We start from the raw sequence: 17,009 nt of genomic DNA, 5'->3' as shown, positions 1-17,009 counted from the left end.
ATACTCGAGTATATACGGTATATATATATATATATATATATATATATATATATATATATATATATATATATATATATATATATATATATATATATATATATATATATACACACACACACATACATATATATATATTACACACATATATACACATACATATATATATATATATATATATTTATATTTATATATATATATATATATATATATATACACATACATATACATACACACACACACACACATACAGTGGGGCAAAAAAGTATTTAGTCAGTCAGCAATAGTGCAAGTTCCACCACTTAAAAAGATGAGAGGCGTCTGTAATTTACATCATAGGTAGACCTCAACTATGGGAGACAAACTGAGAAAAAAAAATCCAGAAAATCACATTGTCTGTTTTTTTAACATTTTATTTGCATATTATGGTGGAAAATAAGTATTTGGTCAGAAACAAAATTTCATCTCAATACTTTGTAATATATCCTTTGTTGGCAATGACAGAGGTCAAACGTTTTCTGTAAGTCTTCACAAGGTTGCCACACACTGTTGTTGGTATGTTGGCCCATTCCTCCATGCAGATCTCCTCCAGAGCAGTGATGTTTTTGGCTTTTCGCTTGGCAACACGGACTTACAACTCCCTCCAAAGGTTTTCTATAGGGTTGAGATCTGGAGACTGGCTAGGCCACTCCAGGACCTTGAAATGCTTCTTACGAAGCCACTCCTTCGTTGCCCTGGCGGTGTGCTTTGGATCATTGTCATGTTGAAAGACCCAGCCACGTTTCATCTTCAATGCCCTTGCTGATGGAAGTAGGTTTGCACTCAAAATCTCACGATACATGGCCCCATTCATTCTTTCATGTACCCGGATCAGTCGTCCTGGCCCCTTTGCAGAGAAACAGCCCCAAAGCATGATGTTTCCACCACCATGCTTTACAGTAGGTATGGTGTTTGATGGATGCAACTCAGTATTCTTTTTCCTCCAAACACAACAAGTTGTGTTTCTACCAAACAGTTCCAGTTTGGTTTCATCAGACCATAGGACATTCTCCCAAAACTCCTCTGGATCATCCAAATGCTCTCTAGCAAACTTCAGACGGGCCCGGACATGTACTGGCTTAAGCAGTGGGACAGTCTGGCACTGCAGGATCTGAGTCCATGGTGGCGTAGTGTGTTACTTATGGTAGGCCTTGTTACATTGGTCCCAGCTCTCTGCGGTTCATTCACTAGGTCCCCCCGCGTAGTTCTGGGATTTTTGCTCACCGTTCTTGTGATCATTCTGACCCCACGGGGTGGGATTTTGCGTGGAGCCCCAGATCGAAGGAGATTATCAGTGGTCTTGTATGTCTTCCATTTTATAATTATTGCTCCCACTGTTGATTTCTTCACTCCAAGCTGGTTGGCTATTGCAGATTCAGTCTTCCCAGCCTGGTGCAGGGCTACAATTTTGTTTCTGGTGTCCTTTGACAGCTCTTTGGTCTTCACCATAGTGGAGTTTGGAGTTAGACTGTTTGAGGGTGTGCACAGGTGTTTTTTTAATACTGATAAGTTTAAACAGGTGCCATTATTACAGGTAATGAGTGGAGGAAAGAGGAGACTCTTAAAGAAGAAGTTACAGGTCTGTGAGAGCCAGAAATCTTAATTGTTTGTTTCTGACCAAATACTTATTTTCCACCATAATATGCAAAAAAAATGATAAAAAAACAGACAATGTGATTTTCTGGATATTTTTTTCCCAGTTTGTCTCCCATAGTTGAGGTCTACCTATGATGTAAATTACAGACGCCTCTCATCTTTTTAAGTGGTGGAACTTGCACTATTGCTGACTGACTAAATACTTTTTTGCCCCACTGTACATACACGCATGACACTTCTAGTACCCATACAATGAAGCACAATACACAGATCAAATATATAAAATATTTGAACACTTTATTTGGATTGAATTGAACAGAATACCTAACACAATTAAATTTTTTTCACAATTTTTCACTTTATAAAAGTAGACTCATACCTCATGTGAAGGTAAGACATTTAGAAAGAAAATAATTGTGCACAATGAGTTCTTGCTGGCTGTGAGGAAGATTTATTGCATACTTTCTGCAAATAACCACAGCCAGCACCAGTGAAGTGTAGGTTAGTCAGGCAATGTTGGCTTGTACCCTGTAATTATGATACAGAACCTTCCAAACTGCTTTCCTTTATCTTAATCCAAAATTCCCCATTAGTCATATTGCGACCACTCTGCAACTTTTATATTTGCAGAACTTGCAGCTTCATTCTAACTCCCCTATATATTTCTTTAAAGTAATATAAAAATATTTTTGGGTCTACTTCAGGATATCAAATATAATTTTTTACCACTGTAAAACAGGCAGTACCTAAACAGATGAGTAATCAAAGAGGATCACTCACCAATATGGCTGGGAGGGGATCACTAAATCACCGCAACTGATCAGACACTTACGGCCACTGTCGAACTTGCACCAGACAAATGAAACGCAGTAGCTGATGGGTTGCCATTGGTTACTTCATATACTATTATACATTTCTTAGTTTTACTGGCTTTGTGTATTCTTTCTCTACAGCTGATTAATTTAAGGCGTTGTACACCTTTGTGCATTAGTACAAATAAAAGATTTTCAATTTCCTATTACATATCGACCATTTCTCAGAGAGGTTGCATGTAATATGCTACAGCGCATGCTGCTTTATCTAGTGCTGCCCATCTTCCATTTAGCAAGCTTTCTGACTTCTAAAGCTGGGGTCACGCGAGCGCATGTTCTCTCGTGCGGGAGAATCTGAGCCAATTATGTAAATGATTCTCAGCCCAAACTGTCAGTTTGAGCCAAGTGTCAGTGCACTGTGATCACATCCTCTTGAATGACAGAATCACAGTACGGGTACAGAGGAGACGGAGAAAGTACTTTCTCCATCTCCTCTATTGCCAGCATCTGCAGTAATCGGACTGCCCTCAGATGACATCAGAGTGCAGTCCGATGTTTCACACGCACCTAATAGACTTGTATGGGTGAGTGCGATCCAATTCTCTGATACACTCGCAGCATGCTGCAATTGTTTTCTCGTGCTAAATCGGCATGAGTAAATAATTGCAGATCTGAGCTGCCCCATAGAATAGCACTGGTCCGAGTGCTATGTGAGGAAACATCCTATAGCACTCAGCCAAGTTATACATGAGCCCTTCGAATTAGGGGGAAAAAAAAAAAAAAAATAAAAAAAAATAATCGAGCTGCCTGCACTGCAGTGTATTACATGCAAGCAGAATTACATTTCACAGGTAGAACATTTCCTGTTAAAAAACAATTGTAAATCTTTTATTTGGGAAAGCACCTGTAATAATCTTAAGAATAGAGTGTTCAAAAGTGGACAAAGACGAAGGAGACTTACTGCCTGATACTAATGGTATGTGAACACAATTCTGCACAAAAGACTCTGCCGGCCGTCATTTCTTCATTTAGTATAACAGGGTGAAAGTTCGGTACCATGAGGATGAAATGTTAACTCAAAATCATAACATTTAACGTTTATGAAGAAAAAAAAAAAAAAAGTGTTTTTGCTTCAAACGACAGTCCTAAATCAAGAATTGCGCACACATTTCATACCCAGTGCATGTGTTAGTGGCTTGAAATGCAGGTAAAATAAATAATTGCATTGTTATACATATTTGGATGAAGCATTTTCACAGATGTTGAAAAATTAATTAACGTCTAGGAAATAATAATAAGCGCACGCCGTGCTATTTCCGCTACGTACTTAAAGTCTCCATCGCTTGTGGGTCCTGAAGCGTATTGCCCTGCAATAGACGCTACACCCCAATGGCTTTAAAGATGGAAAAAAAAAAAATTCAAAAGAGGCACAACATGATCGAGAAAGACAATTCCACTTCAAGGTATGCTTGAACACAAGAGAAAATGTGCAATGCTTCTTTCACAGGAACAACGTGAAATTACAGCGAATTAAGATATTGTAATAAAACTAGATCATTTTTTTCCTAACATTTTCCCTGAATATATTGATAGGATACGATATCTGTACTGGCTACAAATTACTAATCGACTGTAAGACAAAGTGAGATAAAGGCATTGGAAACAACAGACAATAATACTCCGGGTAAGCGACTGCCGACCGAAATGATTTCACGTCCACTAACAGTCCCAGACATTCTCGGGACGGATTTACGTCAAGTCTGCCATGTCCAGTTCTGGCAACGGGTCTCTCCAGTAACAAAAAGAACTAAATTCCGGGCAAGAGAAAGCACAGTTCTGCTCTTTGTCCAGCAGAGGAAACACATGTTCGACGAGCTCACTTAGTCGGGTGTACCTGGACACGGGAAGAAAGCAAACGGTCAAAGAAACGTTCACACTCAAAGTAATATTACAAGCACGATGGATTCCATCATGATCAGTTATAAGAGTATCCCCATCTTGGATACTTCTAGCACAATCACTAGGTATACTAAAAATGTCTGACAAAAACAAGTTACCTGCTCGGTAATTTTCGGTACTCCTGAGAAAATGAACAGAGGGCTGCAAGCACGCGCGACCTCTCCATTTCAGGTGGAACAAAACCGGCCCATGTTCTACAGATGGAACCGGCATCTATCATACCCCATGGATATTCCCTAAATATCCAAGATACGGGTATACTCCTTTACCTCTGGGGGGGACTGGATTGAACTGGATCAATAAAGGCTCAACCAATTACCAATGTGTAAAACATGTTTGCCACTTTTTTTTCCTATTACAATAAAAATACAATTTCTTATCTATTCCTATTATACTTTATAGAAACTCACTATTCTAAAAAAAAAAAATATATAGTATATTTTATATATACATTTTAATATATTATTGTAAAAAGGATAAGAGATTTGCCCATTTGAATTAGTTTTTGTCTTTGCTTTAACCAAGTTACCGTAATTGTTGCTGATCCGTCAATGAGCAGCCATCAACATCTAGAAGAAACCGCTAAATTATGTACCTTAGTGGCACAGTTGAGGAGCATCGAAATTTAGGAGTGATCACTGTGATCCTCCTGAGTGTTATTTTCGTCATAAATCTGGCATTTTGATTAAAAACAGGAATAAGTTCCATTCAGTGCAGAGTAAAAACAAAACATGATTCTAATCAGCGTCTCGGCTACAGTTACAATTTTCACTAAACGGAGGAAATATCTTCAGGCTAAATGCGATCACAATCGCAATATAAACCCCAAAAAGCCTCGACACTGGGAAGCCCTTCTGCAATAGTCCGCACCATCGGTCCAATGTGTTCAGCAAATTACGAGATCAGGGAAGAGCCAGAAACCGTGGCTGCGTGATTTTGCGATCTGGTCAGTAGATCAATAGTAAGCCTCAACTCTAACGCTATGACATCCATTACACATATATTAGCCGCCCAAGAGGAGACTTACGATGTCTTGTTTCCTTTTGTCCTCTCTTGTATTAATTCGCCTTTTGGATTGACAGTAAATATTCGACAATCTTGGACTCCAATTTGCATATAAGCAAAAACATCCTATAAGACATATACACTGTATATTAGAGTCCGTCCCTAAGATATTCCAATTCAAAGTCACAGTGAATTAGATTCAACCGCCATTCCGTACAGTGAAAAGCACAGGCAGAGTTAATAGTCAGCGATGAGGAAATTATTTTAAAGAGCATCCAGATATAAACATTTCAACACAGAAGCTGGACAGCGAGCCAGAGCCATAATGTCTATTCCCATGCCGCGGGCCTCAGGAAACACTGAGTCATGGGGAAACGGGAAGACGCTGAACACTACGTAAACTTCCAGGGGGATCCCTGGTGTTTGATAACCTTTGGCTTCCTTCCACTTTTGTTCCAGATAGTACAAGAAATAAAGCCCAGCTTGGAAGTCTCTTCTTGCGGTCTCTGGCAACATAACTTTAACATATAATTTTCTCATTTATTTGGAATACATGCATGGGTGGTGAGAACATGTATACTTGGAGAATGACACGTACATATACACAGCAGTTTATGTAATGATCTGCGCACATATGGATTCTATACACCAGACTGCACATTTGTCATACACACGTCCACAAACCACAACCAACATTTCAGTGGGGTTTTATAATATTGCAGCTCAGGGAACAATTTATTTATTTTTTAAAATCACACTTTATATAAGGACACAATGGTTCCTCCAGCACACAATCTGCAGCGGCCATGCTTTATACGGACATGGAAGCATGAAACAGATTTACTGAACAAACATACTTAGGAACTGCAGAATCAATAAACAATTAAGTGCGCCGTCACTACAAATATACGCTACTATCACAAATATATACCAGGAGTAATAAAAAACAGATCCCACAGTCACTATACATACCAACAAAAGGAACCTTGGATCAAAAAAGTCATCACAGCTTAGATCCAAGAGTATTTGTTTTTGCTTGTATGTATGGTGACTGCTGTGATTGTGGGGTCTCATAATCATGGGTAATGCTTTTTAATTAGTAATATTTTTTATGTGATGAATTTATGTATCATTTTATAGACTACACACTCAGACACACTGAAACCAATGTAATATGCTGTTCAAATTGTGACTTTGGGGGTCACCGGCTTAAAGCTTTACTGTGGGGCTTTGGTTTGCAATTCGGGGGATATCTTATCATAGGCTGCATTATTACTTCATTAAAGTAAACACCGATGTGGAAAATATTACACAGCATTGCTATGTGGACCATCAAGGTTCAACAATTCTTTTCATCTGCAAACTCTTCTGTTGCATTGATAGAGGTTATATCCCTTTAATGAGAGAACAAGTTTCTAAAAAAAATAAGTATACTGTATCTTCACAAGCGATAACTATGGCAGACCAGTGCGACCAGTGCCAATAGCATAAGCTGCCGAGACACCAGCGGGTTATGTGGTCTACAACAAGCAGAGCTGCTGAGCTCAGTGATTGACTGCAGAGCTGTCAGTGACGCCACGGCTGCAGACAAACAGACGGGAGAAGGATCGGAGACTCCGCACTGGACCCAGGAAATGGAAAATAAACGTCCGTCCGGTCTTTTTTTTTTCTTTTCAGGTACATGAGCCTATGGCCAAATCTTTTCAAAGGGGATATGCCCTTTAATGACTAGCATGGAAAAAAATGACAGCGGCTCCACAGGCACAGGGAGAAAATAATTAGTACATAGTTATATTAGGTTGAAAAAAGGCCTAGGTCCATCAAGTTCAACCTTTAAGTACAATACTTACATTAGGACGGTTTCCGAAAGCCGCATAAAAGGGCTGTTGATGTGGACCAAACAGGTTTTTAATATCATTCAGGCAAGCAATCTTGAACTTTTCGGGCTTCTTTTCTATGACCTCCCTAAAGGAAGGAGAAAAAAAAAGGATGAACAAGTTACAGTATAAGGGTATGTGCACACGTTGCAGATTGGTGTGCGGATTTTTCCACACTGTTTTTGGTAAATCCGCAGGTTTTTTTTTATTGTGGAGCAGGTATAAAGGTGTAAAGAATTGACATCCTCCTATCTCTCTGACCGCTCCTTCACTGTATCTTTTGCTGGTTCCTCCTCCTCTCACCTTCCCCTTGCTGTTGGGGTTCCTCAAGGATCAGTCCTAGCCCCCTCCTCTTCTCTTTGTATACTGCCCCTATTGGACAAACAATCAGTAGATTTGGTTTCCAGTACCATCTCTAGGCTGATGACACCCAATTATACACTTCTCCTGTTATCACGCCGACCTTTTTAGTAAACACCAGTGATTGTCTTACCGCTGTCTCTAACATCATGTCCTCCCTCTATCTGAAACTGAACCTGTCAAAAACTGAACTCCTCGTGTTCTCTCTCTACTAACCTACCTTTGCCTGACATTGCCATCTCCGTGTGCGGTTCCACCATTACTCCAAAGCAACATGCCCGCTGCCTTGGGGTTATACTTGATTCCGAGCTTTCATTCACACCCCACAACCGATCATTGGCTCGCTCTTCTTATCTGCACCTCAAAAACATTTCTAGAATTCGCCCTTTTCTTACATTCGACTCTGCAAAAACTCTTACTGTCTCACTTATTCATTCTCGTCTGGACTACTGTAACTCTCTACTAATCGGCCTCCCTCTTACCAAACTCTCCCCTCTCCAATCTGTGCTGAATGCTGCAGCCAGGATCATATTCCTCACCAACCGTTACACCGATGCCTCTACCTTGTGCCAGTCATTACACTGGCTACCCATCCACTCCAGAATCCAGTACAAAACTACTACCCTCATCCACAAAGCACTCCATGGCTCAGCACCACCCTACATATCCTCTCTGGTCTCAGTCTACCACCCTACCCGTGCCCTCCACTCCGCTAATGACCTCAGGTTAGCATAATCAGAACCTCCCATTCCAGTCTCCAAGACTTTACACGAGTTGCGCCGATTCTTTGGAATGCACTACCTAGGTTAATACGATTAATCCCCAATCCCCCCAGTTTTAAGCGTGCCCTAAAAACTCATTTGTTCAGATTGGCCTACCGCATCAACCTAACTATCCCTGTGTGGCCCATTAAAAAAAAACAAAAAAACAAAAACATAATCAGGTTCCTCGCAACATGTTCTCATACACTTTATGCAGTTATTAGCCCTCTGTGTCTGTACTGCTACATACCTAGGCAGTGAACTGGTTCATTCAGCTTTACATGAACACCTGAGCTTTACACTATGGCTGGTCCGAATAACTAAAGCAATTGTTACCATCCACCTCTCGTGTCTCCCCTTTTTCTCATAGTTTGTAAGCTTGCGAGCAGGGCCCTCATTCCTCTTGGTATCTATTTTGAACTGTGATTTCTGTTATGCTGTAATGTCTATTGTCTGTACAAGTCCCCTCTATAATTTGTAAAGCGCTGCGGAATATGTTGGCGCTATGTACTGTAAATAAATTATTATTATTATGCTGCGGAAAAAAATACTGCTGTGTTTCTGCGTGTTTTTTTCCGCAGCATGTGCACTGCGGATTTTGTTTTCCATACATTTCCATGGTACTGTACAACGTATGAAAAACAGCGTCAAACCCGCTGCGGATCCGCAGCAAAATCCGCAACGTGTGCACATACCCTTAATCTCTGGTATACGGTATAATTCTAGCAGGCATTGTAGAATCACAAGCAAACTTTCCATTCCCTTGTCCTATTGACTTCGCATTGATGAAGGACTTTTGAACCTCGATAGTTAAGAGAGTCTTGCTTGTTTGTTAAAATTGTCGATCCTAAGAGTAAATGCTAAGAGATGGCAGCTGATTTGTTGTAGATGGTATGTAGTGCTCCTCCAGGAGCAGTAAGTGGCTCTACTCCATAATCATGCATACTTATAGTCATACTCCATGGCATAGCAAGCTTTCTGCACTGGAATGCTGGCAATAGACATACTGTGAATACTCAGCTCTGCGAGGTGATGAAAAGCGCACCCAGTTTACTCACATATGAACGTTGGCCAAGAAACTACGCACTGCCACAATGTTCTGTGTCGATGCTAGATCAAGGTCCTGCAAAACTTTGGAATAAACTCTCCTTGAAACACATTTTGTAAGTGGTACCAGTGGGGCAGGCTTGCTAATGGCGTTTAACTTTTAGATAGTGAAAACTCTGCTAATTTTGGTGCTATTTAAAACTCTAAGTGCCCCCGCGCCGTTCACTTCTGTACTACCCATTGATTTTATGCATCCAGGCGGTCCACACTTTACCCTGCTCTGACGTTCTATAAGCAGCAACGCAGTCTAGGTAGCTAACACAAGATGTTGCACCTGTGGGGATGGGAAGTTTCTGTCACACACAGCCGAAAAGAGAGACGATAAACAAGATGTATTGCTATGCTTACTGTCTAAATCGCAGTATACACAGACATAAGTGCTGAACCAGCGCTTGTGTATACAGATAAGGAAGCAGTCAGTACTTTGTCCTCCGCAGTCGTGTGGTCATTTTACCACAGGGTGTCAGAAGACGACAGGAGCTGAGGTGTCCTAGGAGAGCCAGTCATCAAGATGAAATTCCCCTGTAACCGGGGCTAATATACCAACCCCAGCTACAGGAAAAATCAGCAATAGATACAATGTTTTAATATGGAACAGGGGAACACAATTCAAGATGTTTTGGTGGTCCTTTGAGGATATAAAAAAATATAAAAACCAGAGATATATTTTATTATTTTTCTTTAACCACCCCATCTCCCCAGATATCAGAAACAAGCATTAAAAAGTGACAAATTAACGTATCCAAAAAGAAAAGTAAAAAATTATTTGAATATCCAAATGAGAACGTTTTTTTTAATTTTTTTAAAGAGTCGTTAAAAAGCCCATGTATGATAAAACCTGAATATGTGCCTTGCTAGGAAGGGAGAAGAACGACCCAGTCATAAAGCAGATGTAAAGATTAGACAAATGTACTATCACTTATTTGTTGGCTTAGTTTGGTTCACTAAGTTATGCCAACTTTTAGCCCAATTTTGGAGAATGGGATCACCATTTCGCTCACCCTCCTTTCTTGGCCAAATTTCCAATAGGCCTCATCCCTCATCGAGCCTTTAGAAGGCAAATCTTTAAATCACATAATTGTGGTACACGACAGACAGGTTTTTTGTATACTATGTAGGCATTAGGCCAGAATCCTGGTCCAAGTAGCTTAAAATATGAGCCCCAGAGACTCACACACATTATTTAACTAATATTGTGTCTTCACATTCAAGTCACTGAATAGCAGTAGGTAATGTAGGTAAAATGGACACGTACCTGTGGAATGCAGAGAACAAGCTGCTTGGTGACAGCATTAAGGGCCCTCTGGGAAGTATAGTGCCTCTGTCATTCACCCAGGACAAGTACCCTCTAGTCATGTCTGCCATGCCAATAGCACGGGCAGAGCAATACAGAAATTTATATCCATTCCTGAAATTAGAACCGTAATGTGACAATAAGCAAACAACTGGACAAGTCTTGCTTCAACAGAATTGGTTAAACACAAAGTACAGGACTACTAATACCTCTATGGACATTGGATATAGACATTTCTGCTGCTCTCTAAAGATTCTTACAGAGGTGCAGTAATGTGATCTTCTACGACCCGATGATTCATTAGGAGCACAGTCACTCCAGACATCTGATGAATAACGCTAACTGAGGCTTAGCTGACAGATTACGATTCCTTACTGTTAATGGATATTCTCACATTTCACACAAACTGAAGTCCTATGGTAACTTCGAGGTGACACAAACGTGCCAGCATTCATGGAAGACATAACAGTGACCTCATTACGGTCTACAGCTTGGTACAGGAAGATACATACTCGTGTATGGAGTGGTAGAGCTTGGCGATGCCCTGATGTGTCCAATCCTTCCCAAGCTGAGGAAGAATCTGGCCTAAGGCGTCTGACCTAAAATAAAACAGATATGGTGGATGTATAAATGCTCACAATTCGCATAGAGTTGCATATCAAGTCGCCATTTTTCTGTATTATTTTATGGGGTTACACAGCTCAGTAAAGATCCACTCTAGAAAATAAATCTTGGAAGCCAACCATGCAACATTAGATAAATATTGGTCAGACAAACTGAATTTATACAGGAAGGTGCATGGGGGCCTCATGGCTGTTCCCTGATGGAAAATGTGGAGAGGCAAGGACCATCTGTTGGACTTCTTCCAGATTTTTTTTTTACACTTTTGGAGAGATAGCCAAGGGGGAATATTAGAACAATTTGCTTCCTTCGTTCTACTGAGAATACATGAATGCTCCGCCATGCTGAGGGTGTAGGATTATGGTTGGAAGAGTTCGCTGGCAGCCAAACAAGAGTTGGGCTAGCCACACAGAGCTGTCAGCTGAAGAGAAGTTTTGAGGGGCCACATTTGTATCTCTACCCTGGTAAGATATAGTGAGATAGTCTACGTCACATCTACGGTTCACTACATGGAATACTGAGGTGGGATGAATTATAACTTACAGGCCATAACCTAAACAACATCTATTGCAGTCAGTAAATTCTGACATGATCGAGTGCCATAACTACCTGCACCAAAACAGGACAACAGGCAGGATTAGAACAAGTCGGGGCACACTAAAAGCATAACTTACATTAACTTACATTAGCACATACCAACAAATTACATTTAAAAAAAAAAGTCCCCCCCTTTCCTGAGAAGTCAGACTATTAACATTACTGGAATGAGGCATGTGCTTCACGTATCTGTCACTTATCCAGACCACATTCTAAAGATACGTTCTGTGCCAGCAACTGCACTAAAACGTAGACCATCAGAAAGAACATAATTCGCTGTCTGGAGGAGGCCACGGGTAAAGGTGTTGTCCATTACTTGATGGCTTAACCTTAAATTATGCTATCAATACCAAATTGGTGGGGGTATGACACTTATTAGCATCTATTAGCAGATGTGCATGATGGCGGAGCAGCACAGCTCCATCACTGGCATAGCGGCCACAGCTGGCTAAGGCACATTTTCCCCCATTCGATCTGCAGTACCCAGATGCAGCCACTATGTATAGCCGGCCGCTACCGGCACATCACTGTTTCAGATCTTCAGGAGCACGGTGCTCCACTGCCTTGCAGCTTCCCGCTTGTCAGGTGGCGGTGTGCTCCTAAAGACTGACCTGGCAGGCCAAACAACTGAGCCGCTGGCCTGAACTGTATGCTCTTCGCTGCTGAAATTTTGTCTCTGCAGCACGGGGAGAAGCACAGGCATTTCAGAGTAGCGTTTGTAAGCTATATAACCAACAGCTTGGAGATGCAGGCCTAGGAAACCGGCCACTTCTGAGGTGGCTTATCACCTTGGCAACAAGCAGTTCTGCAGAATTAAGAAAGTTAATTTTGCTTTATTAACCTTTATTGGTGGAAATGCCAGTAGGAAATGATTATTAGCTACAAACTAATAGGACTTCTAGAATTCACTAGCGCTCACTTGACAACCTTAAAATACCTAATCTACTGCTGAAGACAGATTTACTCACAAGAGTCAAATAACAGGAGGAACGTATAATTCACTGCTCTTACAAACCACATGACCTCATTGCAGTACTAGTACTGGAAACTGTTCCCACAGTGAATAGTTTGTGTGGGAAGTGATGAGTGGGCACCACGAGAGCAGAAAGTCAGACCACGTCTACAAATGATACATACATGGACTTCATAGACTGAAGTGTCAAGATGGTAAAAAAAAAAATTAAAAAAAGAAATAATTTTTTTTCTAGGCACATAAAGGTATATACTTACTTTGTTATTGTTCCATCAATGTCAGAAATGATGATCTTGTCATTCCAGCTCCACAGATAGATGGTTCCCTCACAGCGACACGTGCCCTGATACTGCGTGGTTATGCTAAACATGATATCATTGGGACCATCACGGAGGTTCAACTTTTCCTGAAATAAATTAATTACACAATTTGTGCTCTAATATTCTTTCCTCGCCAACAATGGCCTCACATTGTACATGGACATGTCTAAAGGGTCAAAAGAAAGAGGTCCTGATCAGGATTCTCATCTGTACCAAGTGGAGGGCGATTCTCACTATGGATCTGATCTGTATTACACAGACAACCCATTGATGTGAATGGACACCAACACTTAACCCCTTCTCGACCACTGACGCACTATTCAGTCTTGGATCATGTGCATGTATACGGCTTTTGAGCATGCTCTACACAGAGCAAGGTGCACATAGGCTATCATGGCAGTCAAGGGCCTGCTGGATGTAACTGACGAGCGTGGTGCTCCGGTACAGCCCTGAAATAGGTTGTGTTTGCTAGGAGTTTGTGATTCTTATATATTGCAATACATTATAGTATAACACTATTAATTGCAGACAATGAAATATCTTCACATATATATATCTATAATGTAACGGTAGGGGAGAGAGAGAGAGAGAGAGAGAGAGGGAGAGAGGGAGAGAGAGAGAGAGGGAGAGAGAATGAATATGGGGCCGCAGGATGAGAGCAGCACATGACAGGACGGGGCGCTGTATGGGGGCAGCACATGACAGGATGGGAGCAGCACATGACAGGATGGGAGCAGCACATGACAGGATGGGAGCAGCACATGACAGGATGGCAGCAGCACATGACAGGATGGCAGCAGCACATGACAGGATGGCAGCAGCACATGACAGGATGGCAGCAGCACATGACAGGATGGGGGTGCAAGATGGTAACAGCACATGACAAGATAAGGGGGCAGGATGGAAGCAGCACATACCAGGATGGAGACCATATAGCAATATAAATTCTCACTCGGGCGTAGAACGGGTTCAATAGATAGTATAAGCTGGATGCTATAAGCAATCTGAATTGCTTAAGAAAGGCTCTGTGGAGCCAAAACGTTCACGTTGCCAAGTAATTTTATTTTTAAAAGATCGCCAATGAGTTAATTACTTTATTTGCCATTTCACTTTGGTTTCTACGTTTTCAGTATATTGTATGACAAAATTATTGGTGCCATTCAAACTACAACTCACACAACAACAAAAATCCCTCATATGGCTATGTTGAGGAAAAAAAAGTTAGGGTTCTTGGAGGAAAGAAAAAATTAAAGCGAAAAAACAAAAAAGGTCTGTGTCCTTGTGGACATTCTCTAATTTTCCCTGTGGTGGTGACTGGTAATTGAAAAGTGCCAGGTTTCCTCACAGTTTGGATGATTGGAGGGCTTATTCTCAAAGGACACACAACAAGTAAGAACATTTCAAAGCAGAGGACCCCTTTATATATGTTTTACATACCAGCGCTGTGGTAATTGAGGGGCATGACCTATAAATGGCAGCTAATTAACATTTCAGGGCTCTTTAAAATGTATTACACATCTGAAAACCAGCATAATCTGAAAGAGCCAAATCGATGGGAGTGGGAGAGAATCCAGTCTATGAGAAGCAATAGATGGATGGATGAATTACAGATGACTTTAAGACCCAGTAGCAGATGCTCCAAGAGCAACTAGGATCTTGTATGAATAGCTATAATCCAATTGTAGATGTATGAGCACACTGGTATTTGTATGAGAATGCAACCAGGCTCCTGAGAATTCTTCAGCCCAGAAACAAGCCTTTGTTCACACTGGTGGCATAGCTTTCTGACAGATATGATGGATCTGTACAATAATGGATCCCAGTTACGGTACTTATAATTAGGCGGTCAGGTTACTGCTTTTCTAATTTGTACATTCTGATTTTAGAACTTTGCTCGCTATTCAATCAAACACCGCCTCGATTTCTGCCTGCTCCACTATGAACATGCACACTCAGGGAATTGAGGAAACAAAACTTTGTTACATGTGAAATGTTGCTTCAAATGAAGTGTAGGACAGAGGAGAGATCAGAAAATCCGACCTATCAGTCGCAGTATTTGAGTGTACATCCGGCCGCTCATAAAGTCTTTAAATTTAGGAAGAAAAGTTGTGTACCAAGATCAAAATGATTTCCCTGGTGATTTCATGGAGAAGCTCTGCCTCTAACACAAGGAAGATACTTCAGCTTTCTAGCTGGCATCGGTACAAATGTTGTTTTCTCAATGTGGATGAAAAAGTCCTATCAGTGCTTGCACAGCTTCCCTGGAGAAAGCTTGTGGTTTGATAAAATGGATGTAATCTCATCCTGATATTTTCTCAGGCATCCCAGGAGTAGGCTCAGCTAGCAGGGGATATTCCAGTCTTTCTTCTCAGCCGTATACATGTACAAAGCAGAAATTAACACCAGTTGGACATGGTAACATGTTACTTTGTTTGCCAAGCCTCTGCTGCTGGGTCATGTTTTTAATTTTATAGGCACTTTCCACAATCTACAAAAGGAAAAAACAAAAAAATACCCAAACAGTGAACCGGAAAAAAAAACAACTGAGGGACATTTATCACTACCTTTACGTTAGGTTTAGGGTGCAAAAAGTTGAAATTATGGCACACACCATATATAAAATTTGTATTTATTATTAATCTTATTAATGGCCTTCAGCCTGTAGGCAGATGGGTCTCGTGCAAGACTAGATAGGTCTACCAGGGTCTTCCCCGCCATTATCTTGACAGTATGAAGCCATCGGGTTTTGCTGGTCTTCATCTTCGACTTGTTCTTTCTATTCCTCCAACCATGATGTCCTTCTCTAGTGATTGCTCTCTTTGTATGATGTGTCCAAAGTATACAAGTCGTAGTTTGTTGATCCTCTCTTCGAGTGACAGGTCTGGCTTGATTTGTTCCAAAATTGGTTTGTTCTTCTTGCCATCCATGGTATTGATAACATCCTTCTCCAGCAACACATTTTGACGGTGTCGATTCTTCTTTTGTGTTGTTTCTTTATCATCCAGGTTTTACATCCATATGTTACTACAGAAAATTCCAGACTATGTACGAGCAGTGTCTTCGTCGCCAATGTTCCTCAATTTGAAGACCTTGTCCAGTGACTTCATTGTTGATTTTATAATTTGTGATAGTTTAAATTTTTCTGCTTCTCTAGCCACTTTGAAAAAAACGGTGCTGAGTGAAGTAGAAGGTGGAGGGTCAAGCACAATGTGAGTGCCAATTTATGATAGTTTGTTGCAGACATAAATTTGATTTTCTGGTGCAGACAGAGCAATAAATATTCCCAATGTAGTAAGAGGTGAGCACCTCTTAATAAATTAGTAGCACCGTATTTCTGCATGCTTACTTTTTTTTTTTTTTTACATGGGATAAGAACCCCAGTCATAATAAAATGGATGCCATGATTATTTTGAGCAAAGGACCACTAAGTGACTTCTCTATCACCTGGGTAACTTTCCATCCTAAGTGCTTATATGTAATGAAGTTGTCCACTTTCACTTTTTCTTTTTAGCCCACATCATGTCTTTGGGTGCTTACACATTGCATTTAGGTGGCCTAGTCTGTGCATACGTCTGAACCCCCCTCCCCGCAAAAAGATTCGGACGAATGCGCCAACAGAGCCATAGACTGCAATGGTGCAGGAACAGTGAACGAGCGCTCGGACGTGCATCATTCCCTGAGAGTATATGCC

At 40.9% G+C, this 17,009-nt stretch overlaps 1 protein-coding gene across 2 annotated transcripts in view; it reads right to left on the bottom strand.

Annotated features, from left to right (window-relative positions):
* Positions 1 to 1,908: 1,908 nt before the first annotated feature.
* Positions 1,909 to 17,009, bottom strand: part of LPIN2 (lipin 2) — a 102,664-nt gene continuing 87,563 nt past the window's right edge. For both annotated transcript variants that reach the window (XM_069731148.1, XM_069731147.1), the window contains exons 15-20: positions 13,256 to 13,404; positions 11,320 to 11,406; positions 10,769 to 10,921; positions 7,259 to 7,373; positions 5,431 to 5,534; positions 1,909 to 4,338 (exon numbers count right to left, since the gene is read on the bottom strand). In XM_069731148.1, the coding sequence (XP_069587249.1) occupies positions 4,194 to 4,338; positions 5,431 to 5,534; positions 7,259 to 7,373; positions 10,769 to 10,921; positions 11,320 to 11,406; positions 13,256 to 13,404 (753 nt within the window). In that variant the 3' untranslated portion in view covers positions 1,909 to 4,193. The remainder of the gene's footprint in view (positions 4,339 to 5,430; positions 5,535 to 7,258; positions 7,374 to 10,768; positions 10,922 to 11,319; positions 11,407 to 13,255; positions 13,405 to 17,009) is intronic.

Source organism: Ranitomeya imitator, chromosome 6 (genome assembly GCF_032444005.1).
Source record: "Ranitomeya imitator isolate aRanImi1 chromosome 6, aRanImi1.pri, whole genome shotgun sequence".
NCBI lineage: Eukaryota > Metazoa > Chordata > Amphibia > Anura > Dendrobatidae > Ranitomeya > Ranitomeya imitator.
Note: the sequence above shows the minus strand (reverse complement) of the source record. Positions and strands in the feature narration are given on the sequence as shown.